Source organism: Anarhichas minor, unplaced genomic scaffold, assembly GCF_050575085.1.
Source record: "Anarhichas minor isolate MPS153535 unplaced genomic scaffold, ASM5057508v1 ptg000043l, whole genome shotgun sequence".
Classification (NCBI taxonomy): Eukaryota; Metazoa; Chordata; class Actinopteri; order Perciformes; family Anarhichadidae; genus Anarhichas; species Anarhichas minor.
In genome coordinates, this window is record NW_027466489.1 from 326,678 (window position 1) to 342,360 (window position 15,683).

Sequence of the window (15,683 nt, forward strand, 5' to 3'; positions counted from 1 at the left end):
TACAACGGCTCTGATTGGTCAATGAGTTTTTATCTATCAAGATTTTGCCCTACGTTTGTACTGCCAGGTGCTACTGACGGTCTTTCTCTCAAAGTCAGTGAACAATACAAATTGTACTATTTCAAATTAAACAGCGTAGGCCTACTTAGATAGCGGTACTTTACACCACTGGCTCTAACCATATACTTTATTAAATTATTGTTGCCATGACCACAACTTGTCCGTTGGAGCACGGGTCCATATTTTTATGAATGAATACACTTGTACATGTATGAGGAGGAAATGTTGCCAGCTTCACAATAAAGTAATATATAGATTGATTTAATAAACATATGACTTAAAAAAGAACCACGTAAAACCATACTAATATTCAGAAAAGATCATATACAAGGACACATACTTGGCAACGTAAATGCGTCCAAATCACGTTTCTTTAACTTTCTCTCTCGCGATATTCTGCCAGCTACACATCACATATCAGCAGCTAACTAAGCTAAAGCTAGGCTAACTAGCTGCTACACAGTGACATGTAGTCAACTTTACACTCAGTTTCAATGAGGGAGCTTCCAGAGTGATTAGGACATGGAGTTAAGAAAGATCAAGGACCAGGTAGTAAATAAAACTTAACGGTTGAACTCACAGTACTTTTTTTTAGGACTGCTGGCTAGTCATGTTTGCGACATGTCGAGCAAAGTTTGCTACAAGGCTAACGTTAGTTAATGTTGCAGATTATTCGCCGTGTAAAACTAGAAGTTTGAGTTTGAGTTGGATGTTTAAATGTTGTGATTCGCCTCGCGTTAGACCCGATCATTGGGGTCTGTGGGCTCCCTGGTACACGGAGTCCAAACCCTTCCAAACTTTTTGATCTTTACATGGATCCACATTCCTCTTGTGTATGCCTTTGATTTACGTTATATGTTAATCACAAAGCTTGCAAAGTCATTGCAACATTTTCTAAGTATCCAGAAGGTGCAGGAGCTTTGCGTGATGCAAACAAGTAACGTTCTTTAGTCAAATGAATGCCAATTCAATACAAATGCTTTAAATTGAACGTGATGTCCTTATCTTTACTGAAGCAGGTTGCATCATTACAAGCAAAATATTGTTCTCAAGACAATATTATACAAAAATCTCTGACAGTGTTGTCACATTTTTAATGCTCAAAGCTTAGTGCACAGGACAAGTGTTGGGTTTAAATGTGCAGCAACAGAGAAGGACTGGTCTGGGTTGTTCTCTCTCTTTATACTTTAGCCTGGTCATACCTTCTCTGGTTGCTTCTTTTAGTTAGGAACTTGCATGTCTTCCCCACATCCAGGTAGGAAACAAATCCTTAGTTTAGGTAATCAGGCCAGGATTCATTCAGTCTAAGGTAACATGATCAGACTCAGCATTATCAAACATAGGCAAAGTTAGCATGATAACATTGTGCATGATCAGAGGAGTTTCCCTTACACTCTTTACTCATGTAACATATTTTTTTGGCATCTCAGCAAAGGCATGACTGTATTTATGATCCCAGTGGGTTTTTAAACAAGTTTTCTGATGAAAGCTGTTCAGTTGAAACTGTTTAATCGCTGCTTCTAAGGGTTTTGATGCTGTGTGCAAAACTATTTATCACAGAAAACATAATGACCTGAATCTAATTTTTCATGCTGCCCTTTGTCTGTTTTGCATGTCACGTCTCTCTTTCAGTCTCCATTGGTCCAGGCTATCTTCAACCGGAACGCAGAAGAAGTGACATTTTTGTTGAACCATAATGATGATGTCAATTCACTGGTAACGTTTTTTTAGATTTTTTGCAAGTCCAGCTGTCAAATCTTCATGCATTATATTATTAAGATATTTATTGAGCTTGTTCAGCTGCATCTCTGATGTAGGCTACTCACCGTGGCTTCCTTGGTTGTCAGCACAGCTTCTCTTTAATTGTAAATTCAAACTTGTGTATGTTTTTTTGGTTACTGCTAGTTAATTAAAAAAATGTCAATCAAATATTCTGGGCAATAGTTGAAGAAAGATGAAAGTGCACGTTAACTGCGCAAACATTTGGAGTCACAATATAACAAAAAATATTGAATGTTACGCAATGTTAAGCTGATAAAATAGAGGAACATGTGTTTTTCTTTCCTCTCAGGACCAAGACCAAAGCACACCACTTCATGCCGCTGCTTATTTGGGCGATGTCCGCACTATGGACCTACTTATTACTTCAGGTAGAAAACCCATTTAATCTCTCTTTGAAATATGTCAGTAAGTGGAAAGCTCATCATGATCTACATACACATGAGTTTTTTTAAATTAATCAGCCTTTCTAGTAATTATGACAATGAGTCAATCAAGTGCAGAGGAACTGAACGTTATCCAAACACTCATAAATGAATGACTCACTCTGCTTTCTGTCACAGGTGCGAATGTCAACGCTAAGGACCAGGGGTTGCTGACTCCTTTACATCGAGCAGCTGCCTCTCGAAATGAAGTATGCTACTATCTCAAAACACAGAGGGAGAAGGAGCTTTCTCAGGACTTAACCACCAGATTGTAACGTCTTTGAATTTTGTGTTTTTCCTCAGAAAGCCGTGGAGCTGCTACTGATGCACAGTGCAAAGGTCAACACACAGGACAAGCACTGGCATACACCTTTACACATGGCAGCTTCAAAGTGGGCCACGGGCTGCGCTAAGGCTCTGATACCACATGTGTGCAGTCTGGATGTTGCCGACAAGGCGGGAAGGACACCACTGCATCACGCAGCGCACAGCGGTCATGTAGAGGTAACGTTGATAGTATTAACCAAAGTCTTCCTCCTGATGATCATCAAAGCTATATGTTTGATGCTGAAAAGAAGATTTGCTTTAGGAAAGTGAATGATGACTGTGGGAAGCTTTCTTGTGTGTTGGCAGTTGTTGCAGCACTATGGGGAAAAAGCATTTGTCTAACAATATATTAACTGTGGTTCACACAATAACAACCAGAGCCCCGTTTTAGTAAGTGTTCAAGGATGTTACGAGACTCTTGTCAAGACAAAAGACACAATCCATTGGACTGTAGGTATCGATAGAAACGAGATGAGCTGATAGACGCACTGGTTGACCCACTTATTATGTTCCTGCAGATGGTGAACCTGCTCCTGAGCAAAGGTGCCAATGTGAGTGCCAAAGATGAGACGGAAAGGCAGGCGATCCACTGGGCTGCATACCTTGGTGAGTGGTGTCATTCTCTTGAGAAACAAACATGTTATCACTTTTTACCCAGAGTGAAAACTTTTGGTTGCATGAATTTAAGGAAAGACGGATGTCTGCCGTTAAGTACGCAATAATACACAATAAGAAACAAGCAAATAAACTAACAACCACCCAATGAACTAATAAGTGAATACATTAATTAACTATATAACATACAATTTTATGCTTCTACGGGATAGGGTTATGAGGGATTAAACTAACACTGTATATTGTGGTTGTGGGTTGAAAACATCACACCTCGTGCAGAAATTATAATTTTTTCAGAAGAAAACTCAAGCAAAAGGTTATTTCTCTCGGGAACAATAATTAAATATCAACCTGTGTTTACAGGGAATGTGTCTTCTAATTTACATCTGACCTCGTTGCACATTTGATTGGTCAAGCTGTAAGTTTGACTATATGGTTGAAACTAAAGTTATGATACATAATCTTTATCCCAATTTAAAAACATAACGACATAACGTTAGCAACTAACGATTATTTTAATTGTCGATTAATCCGTAGATTATTTTCTGTTTAATCGATTAGTTATTTGGTCTAAAAAATGTCGACTCGAGTTTCCCAAAGCCCGAGATGACGTCCTCAAATGTCTTGTTTTGTCCACGACTAAAGAAAGATATTACACTAACTGTCACAGAGGAGGAAAGAGACCAGAAAGTATTCACATTTAAGAAGCTGGAATAAGAGAATTTAGACTTTTTTTCCTCAAGCAAATACTCAATTAATTGAATATCAAAATAGGTGGTGATTAATTTAATAGTTGGCAACTATTTGATTAATTGTCGCAGCTCTAAAATAGACTTGTATAAACATTTTTGACAATGTGGCAACCCGGGGGACGTGGAGGCAAGATTCAGAGATAAAACAGGTGACTCAGAGACAGTAACCATGTAACAAAAATGTCCTTTAATAAACAGGGTAGGGTAAAGGGGAATAGGGTCAAACTCAACACAAGATTCCTCCCGGTCGGGGTCTTTGGCCTTCGGTCTACACCCAGTGTGAGACGATTCCTCCGTCCTGTTTGGGCAGAGGAGAGAGGTGAGTCCGCTGAATTACCTCCTGTCTGCTGCAGCCCCTCTCAAGAGGTTCAGGAGATCCTCGTATTCTTCTGTCCAGTCTGCCAGCTGCTGCTGCTTCACAGCCCTGTGAACATATGCTCATTCTAATTAGCTCATGGGCTGCAGGTGTGACCACTGCCACGTGCCTAGTGGCTGCAGCACCTTTCTGTTAACAATATATGACTGGCTTGACTTATCAGCACAACCTCAGTCTATTTAAGTTAGACTGGTCGTTGACAAAAAAAAGTCTATCTTAACGGGGTCAAAATCTGGTGAAGTGTTTATAAAAATTGTCTTGTACGCTAACTGTGCTACAGTCTGCAAACAGGAGAGATGTGTGTGCAGCGATGTGTGTGCATGGCAGAGACTTGTAGTAAATGTTAAGCTCTTCTTTCAGGATATGTGGAGGTTGTGAAGCTGCTGGTGTCTCACAATGCGGATGTGATCTGCAAAGACAAATGTGGTTACACTCCGCTCCATGCTGCAGCTGCCAATGGACAGTTAGACGTGGTCAAATATCTATTGAGGCTGGTGGCGGAGGTAAAGTGGCTCTAAGGAAACTCAAATCCTAATATATTATTACAGCTGTCGTGTATTGTCTGTACTGTCTGTTCGGCTGCAAAGGGTTTTGTAGATTATTTCTATACGATTGTCTTTGCTTTAAAGTCAGAATGAAGATGTCAGGAAACATCCTGCTCAATTACAGAAACCCAGCAGTCTGTAGTTTCACGTGGTTTGATATAAGATTAGTCCTCAATAACATGGCATCCTGCAGAGCTCCAGCCTCGGTTTCATGTTGGTCCTGGATCATGTCACTAATCATGCTGCAGCCTCATCAGTAATGTGCTTTTTGCTGATGTCACCAACATCTGGTCACATAATTCATCCCTACACTCAACTCACAGCTAAAACTAATATAAGTTTCAAAATCTCTTGACTCTTGACACTGATAATGAACTTCAGTGTATACTCATCGATCGTTTTCCTCCTCCGTGTCTCAGATTGATGAACCGAACAATTTTGGGAACACAGCGCTCCACATGGCCTGCCACACGGGGCAGGACGCTGTGGCCACTGAGCTGGTGAACTGTGGCGCCAACATCAATCAGCCCAACCACCACGGCAGCATGCCGCTGCACCTGTCTGCCGCCTCCTCCAGCGGGGTGCTGTGTCTCGAGCTGCTCATCAACAACGGGGCTGACGTCAACGTGCAGGTAAAGAGATCGTTTTTATTGAGTGGATTTGAAAAGAACAAGAAGAATAAATCTTTATTTCATAATTCATCTTAAATGAAAAATGTGCAGATTATCATAATTTATGTAATTCTTTTAACTAAACATGTCGTTTTACTTTTTCTCTGTTTAACAGAATAAAGAAGGGAAGAGTCCTCTGCATGTTGCTGCTATGTACGGGCGCTTCACAGGCTCCCAGATTCTGATCCAAAATGGTAGCGCATTTACACCCCCCCCCCCCCCCCCCCCCCCATTTCCTCGTCTTGTAACACATGTGCCCTCCCAGTATATTCTGACTTAAGATATCAGAGCACGTCCTCAATTCCCATCTTGTCTCTGTGCACAGGGGGGGAGATTGACTGTGCTGATATGTTTGGAAACACTCCTCTTCATGTCGCTGCCAGATATGGTCAAGAGTTGCTCATCAGCACTCTGCTGACAAACGGTGCTGATAAGACCAGGTAAGACCGGCCAAACCAGTCTTTTTGCAGTTACGCTGCAAGAGAAAAGCATTGATACACATGCATGCAGACTCAATTATTACACATGATCCTGTAATATTCTGCTTCCTCTTGACAAAATGTTAAGAAGCAAACTCACTGTCGATACTTCAATATCCAAACCAACAAATTCCAATTTTATACAGAAAGTTGTTCCCCCCCCTCAGCACACACTAAAGTAAATACTCTTTGTAACGATCTCTAAAGACAGGGGATTCATGGGATGCTTCCACTGCATTTGGCGGCGCTCTACGGTTTTCCAGACTGTTGTCGAAAGTTACTGTGCAATGGTGAGAATCTGTTTGAGGCATTAAACTGTGGTCCTCAATTTATCCTCCCCTTTTTTTTTTTTTTTTTTTTTACATTTTAATAAATGACACAACTCAAAATGTTTCCACTTAACAAACCGTTATTGTTGGTTGTGTATCGTTTAGGCCAGTTTTACATCCTGCCGTCTCAGGTGCCGTCAGCTGGGGATGACATAAACATTTTAGACGACCACGGAAGGACCTGTCTGCATGCAGCTGCCTCTGGAGGGTGAGTGCGCGCACACACACACACACACAGTTATGTTTACTGCAGCATTTTGACTTATTGATACAAATCTGCATTTGTATCTTTCTCAACTGATCATAGTTAAAGATATTCGCACAGTGTGAGTCCCATCATCTACACAGTTCAATAGATTATTTTCCATGTCTCAGTCTTGTCAATATTTTAGGAAGGTCTGCCTGTTGTGAAAATTATATTTCTCCATAGTTTTTTGGGGATTCTGGTCGTCATGAAATCAATTGTAAAGCTTATATCTCATCTTACTGTTTTACCATCAGTATTTCTTTCTTCACTTCTGGTTCATTTTTGTCAATTAATACAAACAATAAATGTAATTTCATATGGTAAGAAAATGCAGTAATAAATTATACACTATCTTTCCCAGCATTTTGAAAGTATTATATGTTCAAATGTCGTGTCTTTTCTTGAAACACTGCTGACTACTTATTTCCTCTCGTGACAGAAATGTTGACTGTCTGAACTTGCTGTTGAATAGTGCCGCTGCCGAACTGGATGCTAAAGATCATTTGGGAAGGTAAGCAGTGCTGAATACCTTGAACTAAGACTTTTGACTCTGCTTTGCTGTTACCTGATGACACAGCTGTTTCCTGTTGCACCTTGCAGATCTGCTTTGCACTATGCTGCAGCTAACGGGAACAGCCAATGCTCAATCTCCCTGGTGAGAGCCGGCGCTGAGGTCAATGAGCTGGATCTGACGGGCTGCAGCCCTCTGCACTACGCTGCTGCTTCACACACCTTTTGTGGGTGAGAGAGAGAGCGTTTACTGTCATTTCAATTTCTCACTCATTTTACTCTGCGAGGACAACATCCTGTGAACGGTTTGTTTGTTAATCTCGAGTTCATTCAAGACAGTTCTAAAATAGTCCGTTTTTCTTTCCACTGAAGGGAAACAAACCCTGAGCCCGACCACTGTGATGAAAAGCAACAGGAAGCCTCTCTGTAAGACCCCTATCTGTATCATATCACACATGTTCTTAATCATAAAGTAGATACACCTTTATCTTTACAATAGATGTGTTCTATTGTGCAAAAATAATGTAAAAGAGCAAAACAAAGATCAGGAAAAAGTCACAATTAAACCTGTGCAACTATGAGATCAAATAAAAAGAAAATCAGACCTGTGTTATGTTGGATGTAAACATTTGTAAACTCTTTGGACACTTCAAAAGCTTGATTTTGATCTAAAAACGCATTTCAAATGAATTTTTCTTTGCTATACTTGATATTTAAAGACCAATACCAAAATCCCTTGTTGCTGGAAGAAGACTAAAACCCAGAGAGGACTGTTAATGTTGTGCTCTGTGTGTTCAGGTGTTTAGACTTCTTGCTCGACAACGGAGCAAACCCAACCCTGAAGAACAGTAAGGGTTACAGTGCCGTCCACTATGCAGCAGCTTACGGGAACAAACAGCACCTCGAACTGGTCAGTGGTGTCTTTGATTTTTTTCCTTTTAAATCAATTGCCGGGTACGACCAGTTTAACTTTTCTTTTTTCCTCTCCCACTCTTGCAGCTCCTGGAGATCTCGTTCAACTGTCTAGAAGAGGTTGAGAGTAATATTCCAGTCAGTCCTTTGCACTTGGCTGTGAGTAGCACATGATGGCAATTATTACACTGGAAAAGACCTGACCTCTACATGAAGACCACATACCTTTGACTCTACTGTTATTATTCATTCTGCTGTTACAGGCGTATTATGGTCACTGTGAGGCACTGCGCTTGCTCTGTGAGACGTTAGTGAGTCTGGATGTGCGGGACGTTGAGGGCAGAACTGCCCTCCACCTGGCTGCTCAGAGAGGTTTTGCCACGTGTGTGGAGGTGCTGCTGAAGCATCAAGCCTCCTACACACTGAAGGAGCACAAGCACAGGTGGACGGCTCTCCATGCTGCAGGTGTGTGTGTGTGTGTGTGTGTGTGTGTGTGTGTGTGTGTGTGTGTGTGTGTGTGTGTGTGTGTGTGTGTGTGTGTGTGTGTGTGTGTGTGTGTGTGTGTGTGTGTGTGTGTGTGTGTGTGTGTGTGTGTGTGTGTGTTGGATCCTGGGATTTTTAAAGAATTTGTACAAATATACAGTATCGATTTGGTTTTCGTGTGGTGTTGAAGATTTGATGGACACTGTTATGAGAATAAACCAGAATGTGTTATGGTTGAGAAGATTTTAATTTTAAAATTATGTTATTACTTTATCATCTTTGTAATTATTCTCTGAACTGATATTTTTTGACTTGACAATTTCCTTTTACTGTTTTCCCGCTGTCCAGCTGCTGAGGGCCAAATGGACTGTCTGCTTTTGTTGGTCAGCGGGGAACAAAGTGCCGACATCGTCGACAGTCCAGATACACAGGGACAGTGAGTCCCCTCCTAGTTTATACTCTGATTTTGTTATTATTGGTTAATTAGGTAAACACCTGACATGTGCTGCATTTACATACATTGCTGTTAATTTGAGATTAAAATAATTTGTCTTGTTGTGACATGAAAGAATATAAAATGCTGTTGAATGCTGTATAAAATGATTAATAAAATGTTTATATTGTCTTTCAAAAGTAGTATAAAACAATGACTTAATGCTCGTTACAGACAGAGGTGTAGGAGTCAGAGAGAGAACTTATAAATGACCCACTCAGCACCCCCAAACAAATACTTAAAATAGATTAGATTTACTGTCCCTCTCGCTCCCACTGCCTTTATATATCCGTGGCCTTTCCCCTGTTCAGTGTACGAGCATGAACTGTTGCTGATTGGCTGGAATGGATTAGCAGACCGTGAGGAGATAATCGTTAAATTTAACATTAAGTGTATTGGATTTAGAATCCCTGACACATTTTCTCTGAAAGCTGCAGACTTGTAATGCAGTCGGGTCACTCGACCCACCGAAAACCCAACCAATTTATATTTTTCTGACACGACCAGAGAATTATCTTCACAGCAGTCAATTCTTCTTCCTCTGTTTTCTTTTTTTTGTCGAAATGCAGGACGGCTCTCATGCTGGCAGCTCTGGGCCGTCACACAGACTGTGTCCACATCCTGTTGGAGAAAGGAGCAAAGGCAGACGCTGCAGACAAAAAGGGCTTCACTGCATTACACAGAGCTGTAAGTGTACTTGCTGTAATTGAGTGCGTACATGTTCCATGTCACTTAATGTCCCTTTACAGAGTCCTGGATTTTCCAGATGTTTTTTTTTGTCTCTTAAATTATATTTTGTGTCTTCCTGCTGCAGGCCATTCTGGGCAGTCAGGACTGTGTATCTGCTCTGTTGGAACATGGGGCCTCTCCTCTGTGTAGAAATTCTCAGGGAAGGACCCCACTGCACCTCGTAGCGTCCCGCGGGCACACGGAGCTACTTCGAACTTTGCTAAAGGCTGCTATGAAAGCTGACCCTCTAGACTCCATATTGGACTTCAGAGGCTACACACCCACCCACTGGGCTGCCCACCACGGTGAGACAGCAGGGCAAGAATTCATGTCGAATGTGCTTCAGTAATTCTAACAAATGACTTGTTTGGTTCAGTAATGAATAGAGAAAACATGGACGTGAATACAGATAGAACTTGGTGACAAAAACATGTATGAATGGATACTTTTATAGCCGCACCAGAGCAGTCTCTCAATAGTTTTTATCCATCGCATTATTTTTGCTTTTGACTCATTTCTCTTCGATTAAAGCTACTACAAGGAACTTTCATTTGTGTTTATCTTGGTGGTCCCTGTGGAGAAAAGCACTGAGCTTCACTGCTAATGGTCTGTAGCTACCAGATTCCCTTTAGAAAACCTCCCATTTTACTGCCGCAGGGTCTGACAGTCTGCCCGGCTTAGTCCTGGTTCTTGTTCCCCCGTGACTCCCTTCTCTCGAGCGGGCCCAGCAACACGGCCTGGGCCTCCGGCAGCGTGGCGTCTGTGTTTGCTCCCAGGAAGCAGGCGGTGAGCTCCAGGTCATTCTGCCGCAGACGAGCTGCTGTTGCTGGATCTGCGTACGTTTCCTTCTTAGCTGGAGCTGCTGGTGAACCATCATGCCGCAAATGGTTTCGTCTGATGTTGCAGGGAATCAGACCCGATGACAGGCATTAAGAATATCCACCATCACTATATAGGAATAGCCAATCTTCTCACTGATGTTCTCTATTGCTTATGTAGCTCGTATATAGTGGCATCAGTATTACATTGAGTCTGTTTCATAACCAGTTAAAAGTTCCTTGTAGTAGCTGTAAACACGTGCCTGTCTTTTTGAACACTTGCATATTGAGATACTGTATTACCATCATTTTACAAAGATTTGAATATTAATCATTTGTCCATTTGTTTCCTGTGTCTGTAGGCCGTGAAGGATGTTTACACATTTTACTTGAAAACAAACTTTTTAGCAACCAGGAGGGAAATCTCTTCACCGCATTGCACTGTGCTCTGTGAGTACTGTAGTAAAAGTATAAACATACATATGTTTATTATATATTAAAAACAATACATTGAATGCTGTGCGTGTCCTCTGTCCTACGCAGAGTTAATGGGCATGATGTTGCTGCTGGACTGCTGGTGAAGACAGTCGGTCCAAAACGTGTTAACGTTAGCGATGCCAAAGGAAGGTGGGTTCTGCTCTGAGCTGAGCTCTACTCATCATAACGGCTCTATTAAGTTGCATATGTGTATAAGCATTAGTTGTTCGTTTATATGCAACTTAACCTCTTATTGCCGTCCATTTGATCCATTTGCTTTTATGCAAATAAAAAGAAAAGGTAATGATATTGTATGATGTGTAAAATATTGTCATTAAAACCTTATTTAATCCAAACCTCAAGTGTACTCTGTAAAATCTGTGTAAACTTGCATCATTTTTTAAAATCTTGAAAGGTACAAGAAAGACCTTTTCATAGCATGCAGAAAGATGTCAATTTAGCTGCATTTTCATGTCTGTTGTTTGAGTGCAGGACAGCGCTGCATGCAGCTGCTTATTCAGGAAATGTTGCTGGGCTCCAGCTGGTCCTGGCCCAGGGAGCAGAAGTCAATGCTGTGGATCATTGTGGATGCTCTGCTTTGATGGTTGCTGCTGACTGTGGACAGACTATGGCTGTTGGTATGTGATTGAAATTCATGTAGTCAGTGTCTTTAAAATGTGTCACCCTTACACCTGGAAAACTGTAAAACACATCAGGACCATTTTTAGCTCAAGAAGAGGACAAAACTACATTATGTTTTCTGCAAAAAGATACTCAACAAAGTCCCTCTTTTATCCATCTTCCCTCTCTAATATTTTATTTTCAACAACTCAATCATACTTGATGAGTTGAGACTGTCTCCTTTTTGGACATGCAAACTGTTGTTGTGCCCCTCATAGTCCTCCCGAACCTTTTAATACGCCGTATAATTCTACTTCCCTCTTGCAGTTGATCATGTTCGAAATCTAAAGGTACTTGTTCATTGTGAAAGGTGTCTTATTTTCTGCATTTCAGAGTTCTTGCTCCACAAAGCGAAGCCTGACCTGACCCTGGTGGATGTCAATAATAACACTGCCCTTCACTTAGCCTGCAGCAAGGTCACATACACATACACAACTGCATGTACTGCATGCACGCCGTGGCACAGTAATAACGTATGCATGTGTGTTTTATTACACACATGCATAAAGATTTTATTACATTTCCAGGAAGTTTGTTCAAAGTGATGACGTGTTTTATCAATATTGTCCAATGTGTTCTACTCTGCAGGGTCATGAGATGTGTGCTCTGTTGATCCTCGGAGAGATCAGCGACTGCTCCCTCATAAATGCGTCAAACAGCGCTCTCCAAATGTGAGTCTTAAAAGGGTTCGTCGTCCATGCTGCCAATTAAGAATACAAACTAATCAAAACTGTGAAATGTTGAAAATACTTTTTATGAATAAGCAGATCAACCAGTATGGATTCTGAAGTTTAGTATTAAGACACATTATGCATTCAAAGAATATATTTTAGTGAGATGTACTGAATGTGTTGCTAGATAGATTATACAGCTTAATAGTGCAGAGCATTAAAATATCAGTGTTTTCTATCAGAACTGTAACCTGGTAAAAAGGATAAAACGGCTACAATGAAGATTTAGACAATGAAGTCATAACATTGTGAGAAAAAATGTATTATTAAAAGGAAATTCTTTGTGATGATGCTGGTGAATATTTTTCCTACGTTATGACTGAATATCAATAGTAGGTTTTGTACCTTTTTAAGAAGGTACCCTGATATTAATGAGAATAAACTTTTCCATGTTTACAGTATTGACTCGACTCCCATTGGCATCAGTAACACTGCATGAGATTTATGGGTTATTAAAGAGATATCTTTCTCTCTCATGCAGGCCCCTTCACATTGCAGCAAGGAAAGGCCTGGCAACTGTAGTGCAGGTGTTATTGAGCCAAGGAGCTGCAGTCATGGCTGTAGACGAGGAAGGTAAGCGGGAATAATTATATTGCTATGATACAATATCAAAGCGGTCCGTGTTTCCTGTCAAAAAACGTTCCTGAGGGGCACTGTTGGATACTTCTTCCCTGTTGGCCCTCTGCAGGCCACACTCCGGCTCTGGCCTGTGCCCCAAACAAGAACGTGGCAGACTGCCTGGCGCTGATCCTCTCCACCATGAAGCCTTTCCCACCCAGAGAGGCCGGCGCTGGTACGGCCTCCCACTTCAACCCCATCCTGAAGAAGTACTGCATTGCAGCCCCCTGTGGGTCCGGCGGTAACCTGTGTCCCGCTTAATGTCAAGGTGCCGCTCTGTGGGCCTGCTTGGGTGTTTGACAGAGTGAAATTTCATCCCAGTGTAGCCCAAAGTGTTCACGCATAACCACGCATACACGTCTTCAGGAACATGTGTGGTCATGCATAGCTTCTTCTCTTGCGTGTGGTGACATTTATCCACATCTACGTGTCATATGCAGCTGCATGCACACCATGTGCTCATGCACCAGTAGCATCGATTGCTTCTTTGAAATCTAGTCTTACACACTACTAATATTAGCAGGCCTCTTAGATTATCTTCTCTGTCATGAGTTGAATTTAGCACACTTCTAGTTATTTTAATGAAGTACTAAGTATTGTAAAATGATGGAAGTTTTAACATGAGCACTCTACACAAGCCTCTCCACTTGAAACCCGTCCGCTGTCAGTATTGGCTTAATTTCTCATTAACCAGCAAAGCCTGAAATTATCCATGTTCGTCTTCAGCTGATGCAAGTGCAAGAATACTCGGATGATTGCGTGTTTGTTTTACGTATGCGTGTGCCTGCAAGAGCTCTTTTGCATAATAGACATTGTTTCATAATATACTTGTTTAAAAATATCTAACAGGTGCTTTAAACCTTTTATGCAATTAATAAGACTATTTTTCTATCCTGTCCAGAGTGTAGCAGACAGTTCACTGATATAAAAACCTTATTATTCAAAATATGATCATGATTTAAAATGTGTTACATTTCAGTTTAGTAAACTCAAAAGCATGTGTATAGTAGTAGTTATATAGTTTACAGAGTCTAGTATAACATTTATGTATGTTATCTTGAAGATCCCAAATGATTGAGAATCAACCTCAGGTCACTATTGTGGGTGCAATAAAAAGTACATTTTGAGCTGCATGTATCATGACGGATGTATTACAGTAGTATCATATTTTGGTGTAACGAGCCAGAGAATATAACAAACAACTGAAAGGTCAAATACATTAATAGAATAGTGTTGATATGAACAGTTTCCAAGCACAGGAAAAAACTGATCTTTCAGTCTCTGAGCGTTAAAGCCTTTAGCAAATGTATCTTTTCACTACATCTGCGACTAAAGATTTATTTCATTTTTGATTAAACGGTTGATTATAATTTTTTTATAATAATTATTCAGAGCACAGCGAAGGTTTCAAGAGCCCAAGCTGACGTATTTATTTTGCTTGTTTTTTTTCTGATCAGCATTCTAAAACCCAAAGATATTTAATTGTCGCAGCAAATCCGTCGCGGTTCAGAAGCTGAATCCAGAAAATATCAAATGACATTTTTGCTTGATGAATTTGCAAAATTTTAATTAACGGTCAATTAATTTTCCGTTGATCAACCAGTCAATTGATTATTTCAGCGCCAAGTTTTGCTTTTGCTGTCGCTGTAATGTTGTCAGTGTGTATTGAAATGAGACGTCCGATGCTGCTCACATCTGAAGCCACTAACAATCTCTGTGAAACACCAGAAACGGAAATAATTATGTGTGTCTAGTAAATTAATCACATAATATATGATGAAGAGAAGAAAAATGACAACGCCCACATAATTAAGGTATTTTTATTATTTTCACTTTAGCACAATGGTACAAAGATGTCACTGCATCTGTCTCTTTATAGATAATGTTTTTAAAAATGGAGGTTTTCATTTAAAGTTTATCTTTTTACAATTTGAAAACTGTATCCACACACAGACTTCGATATTTTCCCATTTTGCTAATTGATTTTATTTTCCCGAGCAATACCTGCTGTGTCGTCTTAAAATGGCTTTAAACTATTTGCACTCTGACATGAAAGTTTACATTTTACAGTAAGATTTCCATCTTAGGTTTATGCAAATATATAAAATTTGAAAGTGCATTTTACAACTTTTGACTTTAGAAATATCAAACACTAGAATACAATTCAGTTTGAGTGTGTCCTTGTTTCTTGTGGATGAAATTACTGGGAGAAAATGGTTTGACATTTCTAAACACACGTTTCAGTGAAATGTTTGGAAAAATGTTTGTCTTTAGGAAGTGCTCTGTTGCAGCTTTTCATGTGAAAAAAACTGTGTCCTCTGTATATTTTACTGAGACTTCAGGGTGTAACTCCCAACTTGAGTACTCTGTGATCTAGTTGTGGATGGCCTTCACATGGGAGAAAACCAATAAATCGCTACAATGAAAATGTTTTCTTTTGTACTTTATTTCTATTTCCTGATTTGAGTTACATGAGTTTTTGCACAATGTTGATCTCAAACATCACTACACTCTGCTGAAGAAGGATTGGTGTTGATATATCAGCCCATACTTGTGCTATCAGTGCTGGTGTCTGAAACGAAAAAAGTGGTATCGAACTATCCCTACTAATTATTCATGTATATGT

General features: G+C 40.4%; 1 protein-coding gene across 1 annotated transcript; it reads left to right on the forward strand.

Moving 5' to 3' along the window:
* Window positions 1-451: 451 nt before the first annotated feature.
* ankrd52b (ankyrin repeat domain 52b) lies at window positions 452-15,485 on the forward strand. The gene is made up of 28 exons (XM_076111195.1): window positions 452-609; window positions 1,693-1,776; window positions 2,132-2,210; window positions 2,403-2,473; window positions 2,568-2,768; window positions 3,110-3,197; window positions 4,695-4,837; window positions 5,299-5,511; window positions 5,666-5,744; window positions 5,876-5,990; window positions 6,237-6,319; window positions 6,464-6,566; window positions 7,045-7,116; window positions 7,206-7,346; window positions 7,488-7,541; window positions 7,914-8,025; window positions 8,115-8,186; window positions 8,291-8,492; window positions 8,859-8,946; window positions 9,573-9,690; window positions 9,818-10,037; window positions 10,913-11,000; window positions 11,094-11,177; window positions 11,520-11,665; window positions 12,042-12,124; window positions 12,297-12,379; window positions 12,921-13,012; window positions 13,128-15,485. The coding sequence occupies exons 1-28, from the start codon at window positions 583-585 to the stop codon at window positions 13,316-13,318; spliced, it is 3,132 nt and encodes a 1,043-aa protein (XP_075967310.1). The 5' UTR covers window positions 452-582; the 3' UTR covers window positions 13,319-15,485.
* Window positions 15,486-15,683: the final 198 nt, after the last annotated feature.

Bases quoted from the DNA above. Each gene is read 5' to 3' on its own strand.
- ankrd52b (XM_076111195.1), top strand. From the start codon at position 583: ATGGAGTTAAGAAAGATCAAGGACCAG. The intron at 11,178-11,519 runs GTGGGTTCTGCT...GTTTGAGTGCAG, and splicing joins GTTAGCGATGCCAAAGGAAG to GACAGCGCTGCATGCAGCTG. The intron at 12,125-12,296 runs GTCACATACACA...TCTACTCTGCAG, and splicing joins TTCACTTAGCCTGCAGCAAG to GGTCATGAGATGTGTGCTCT.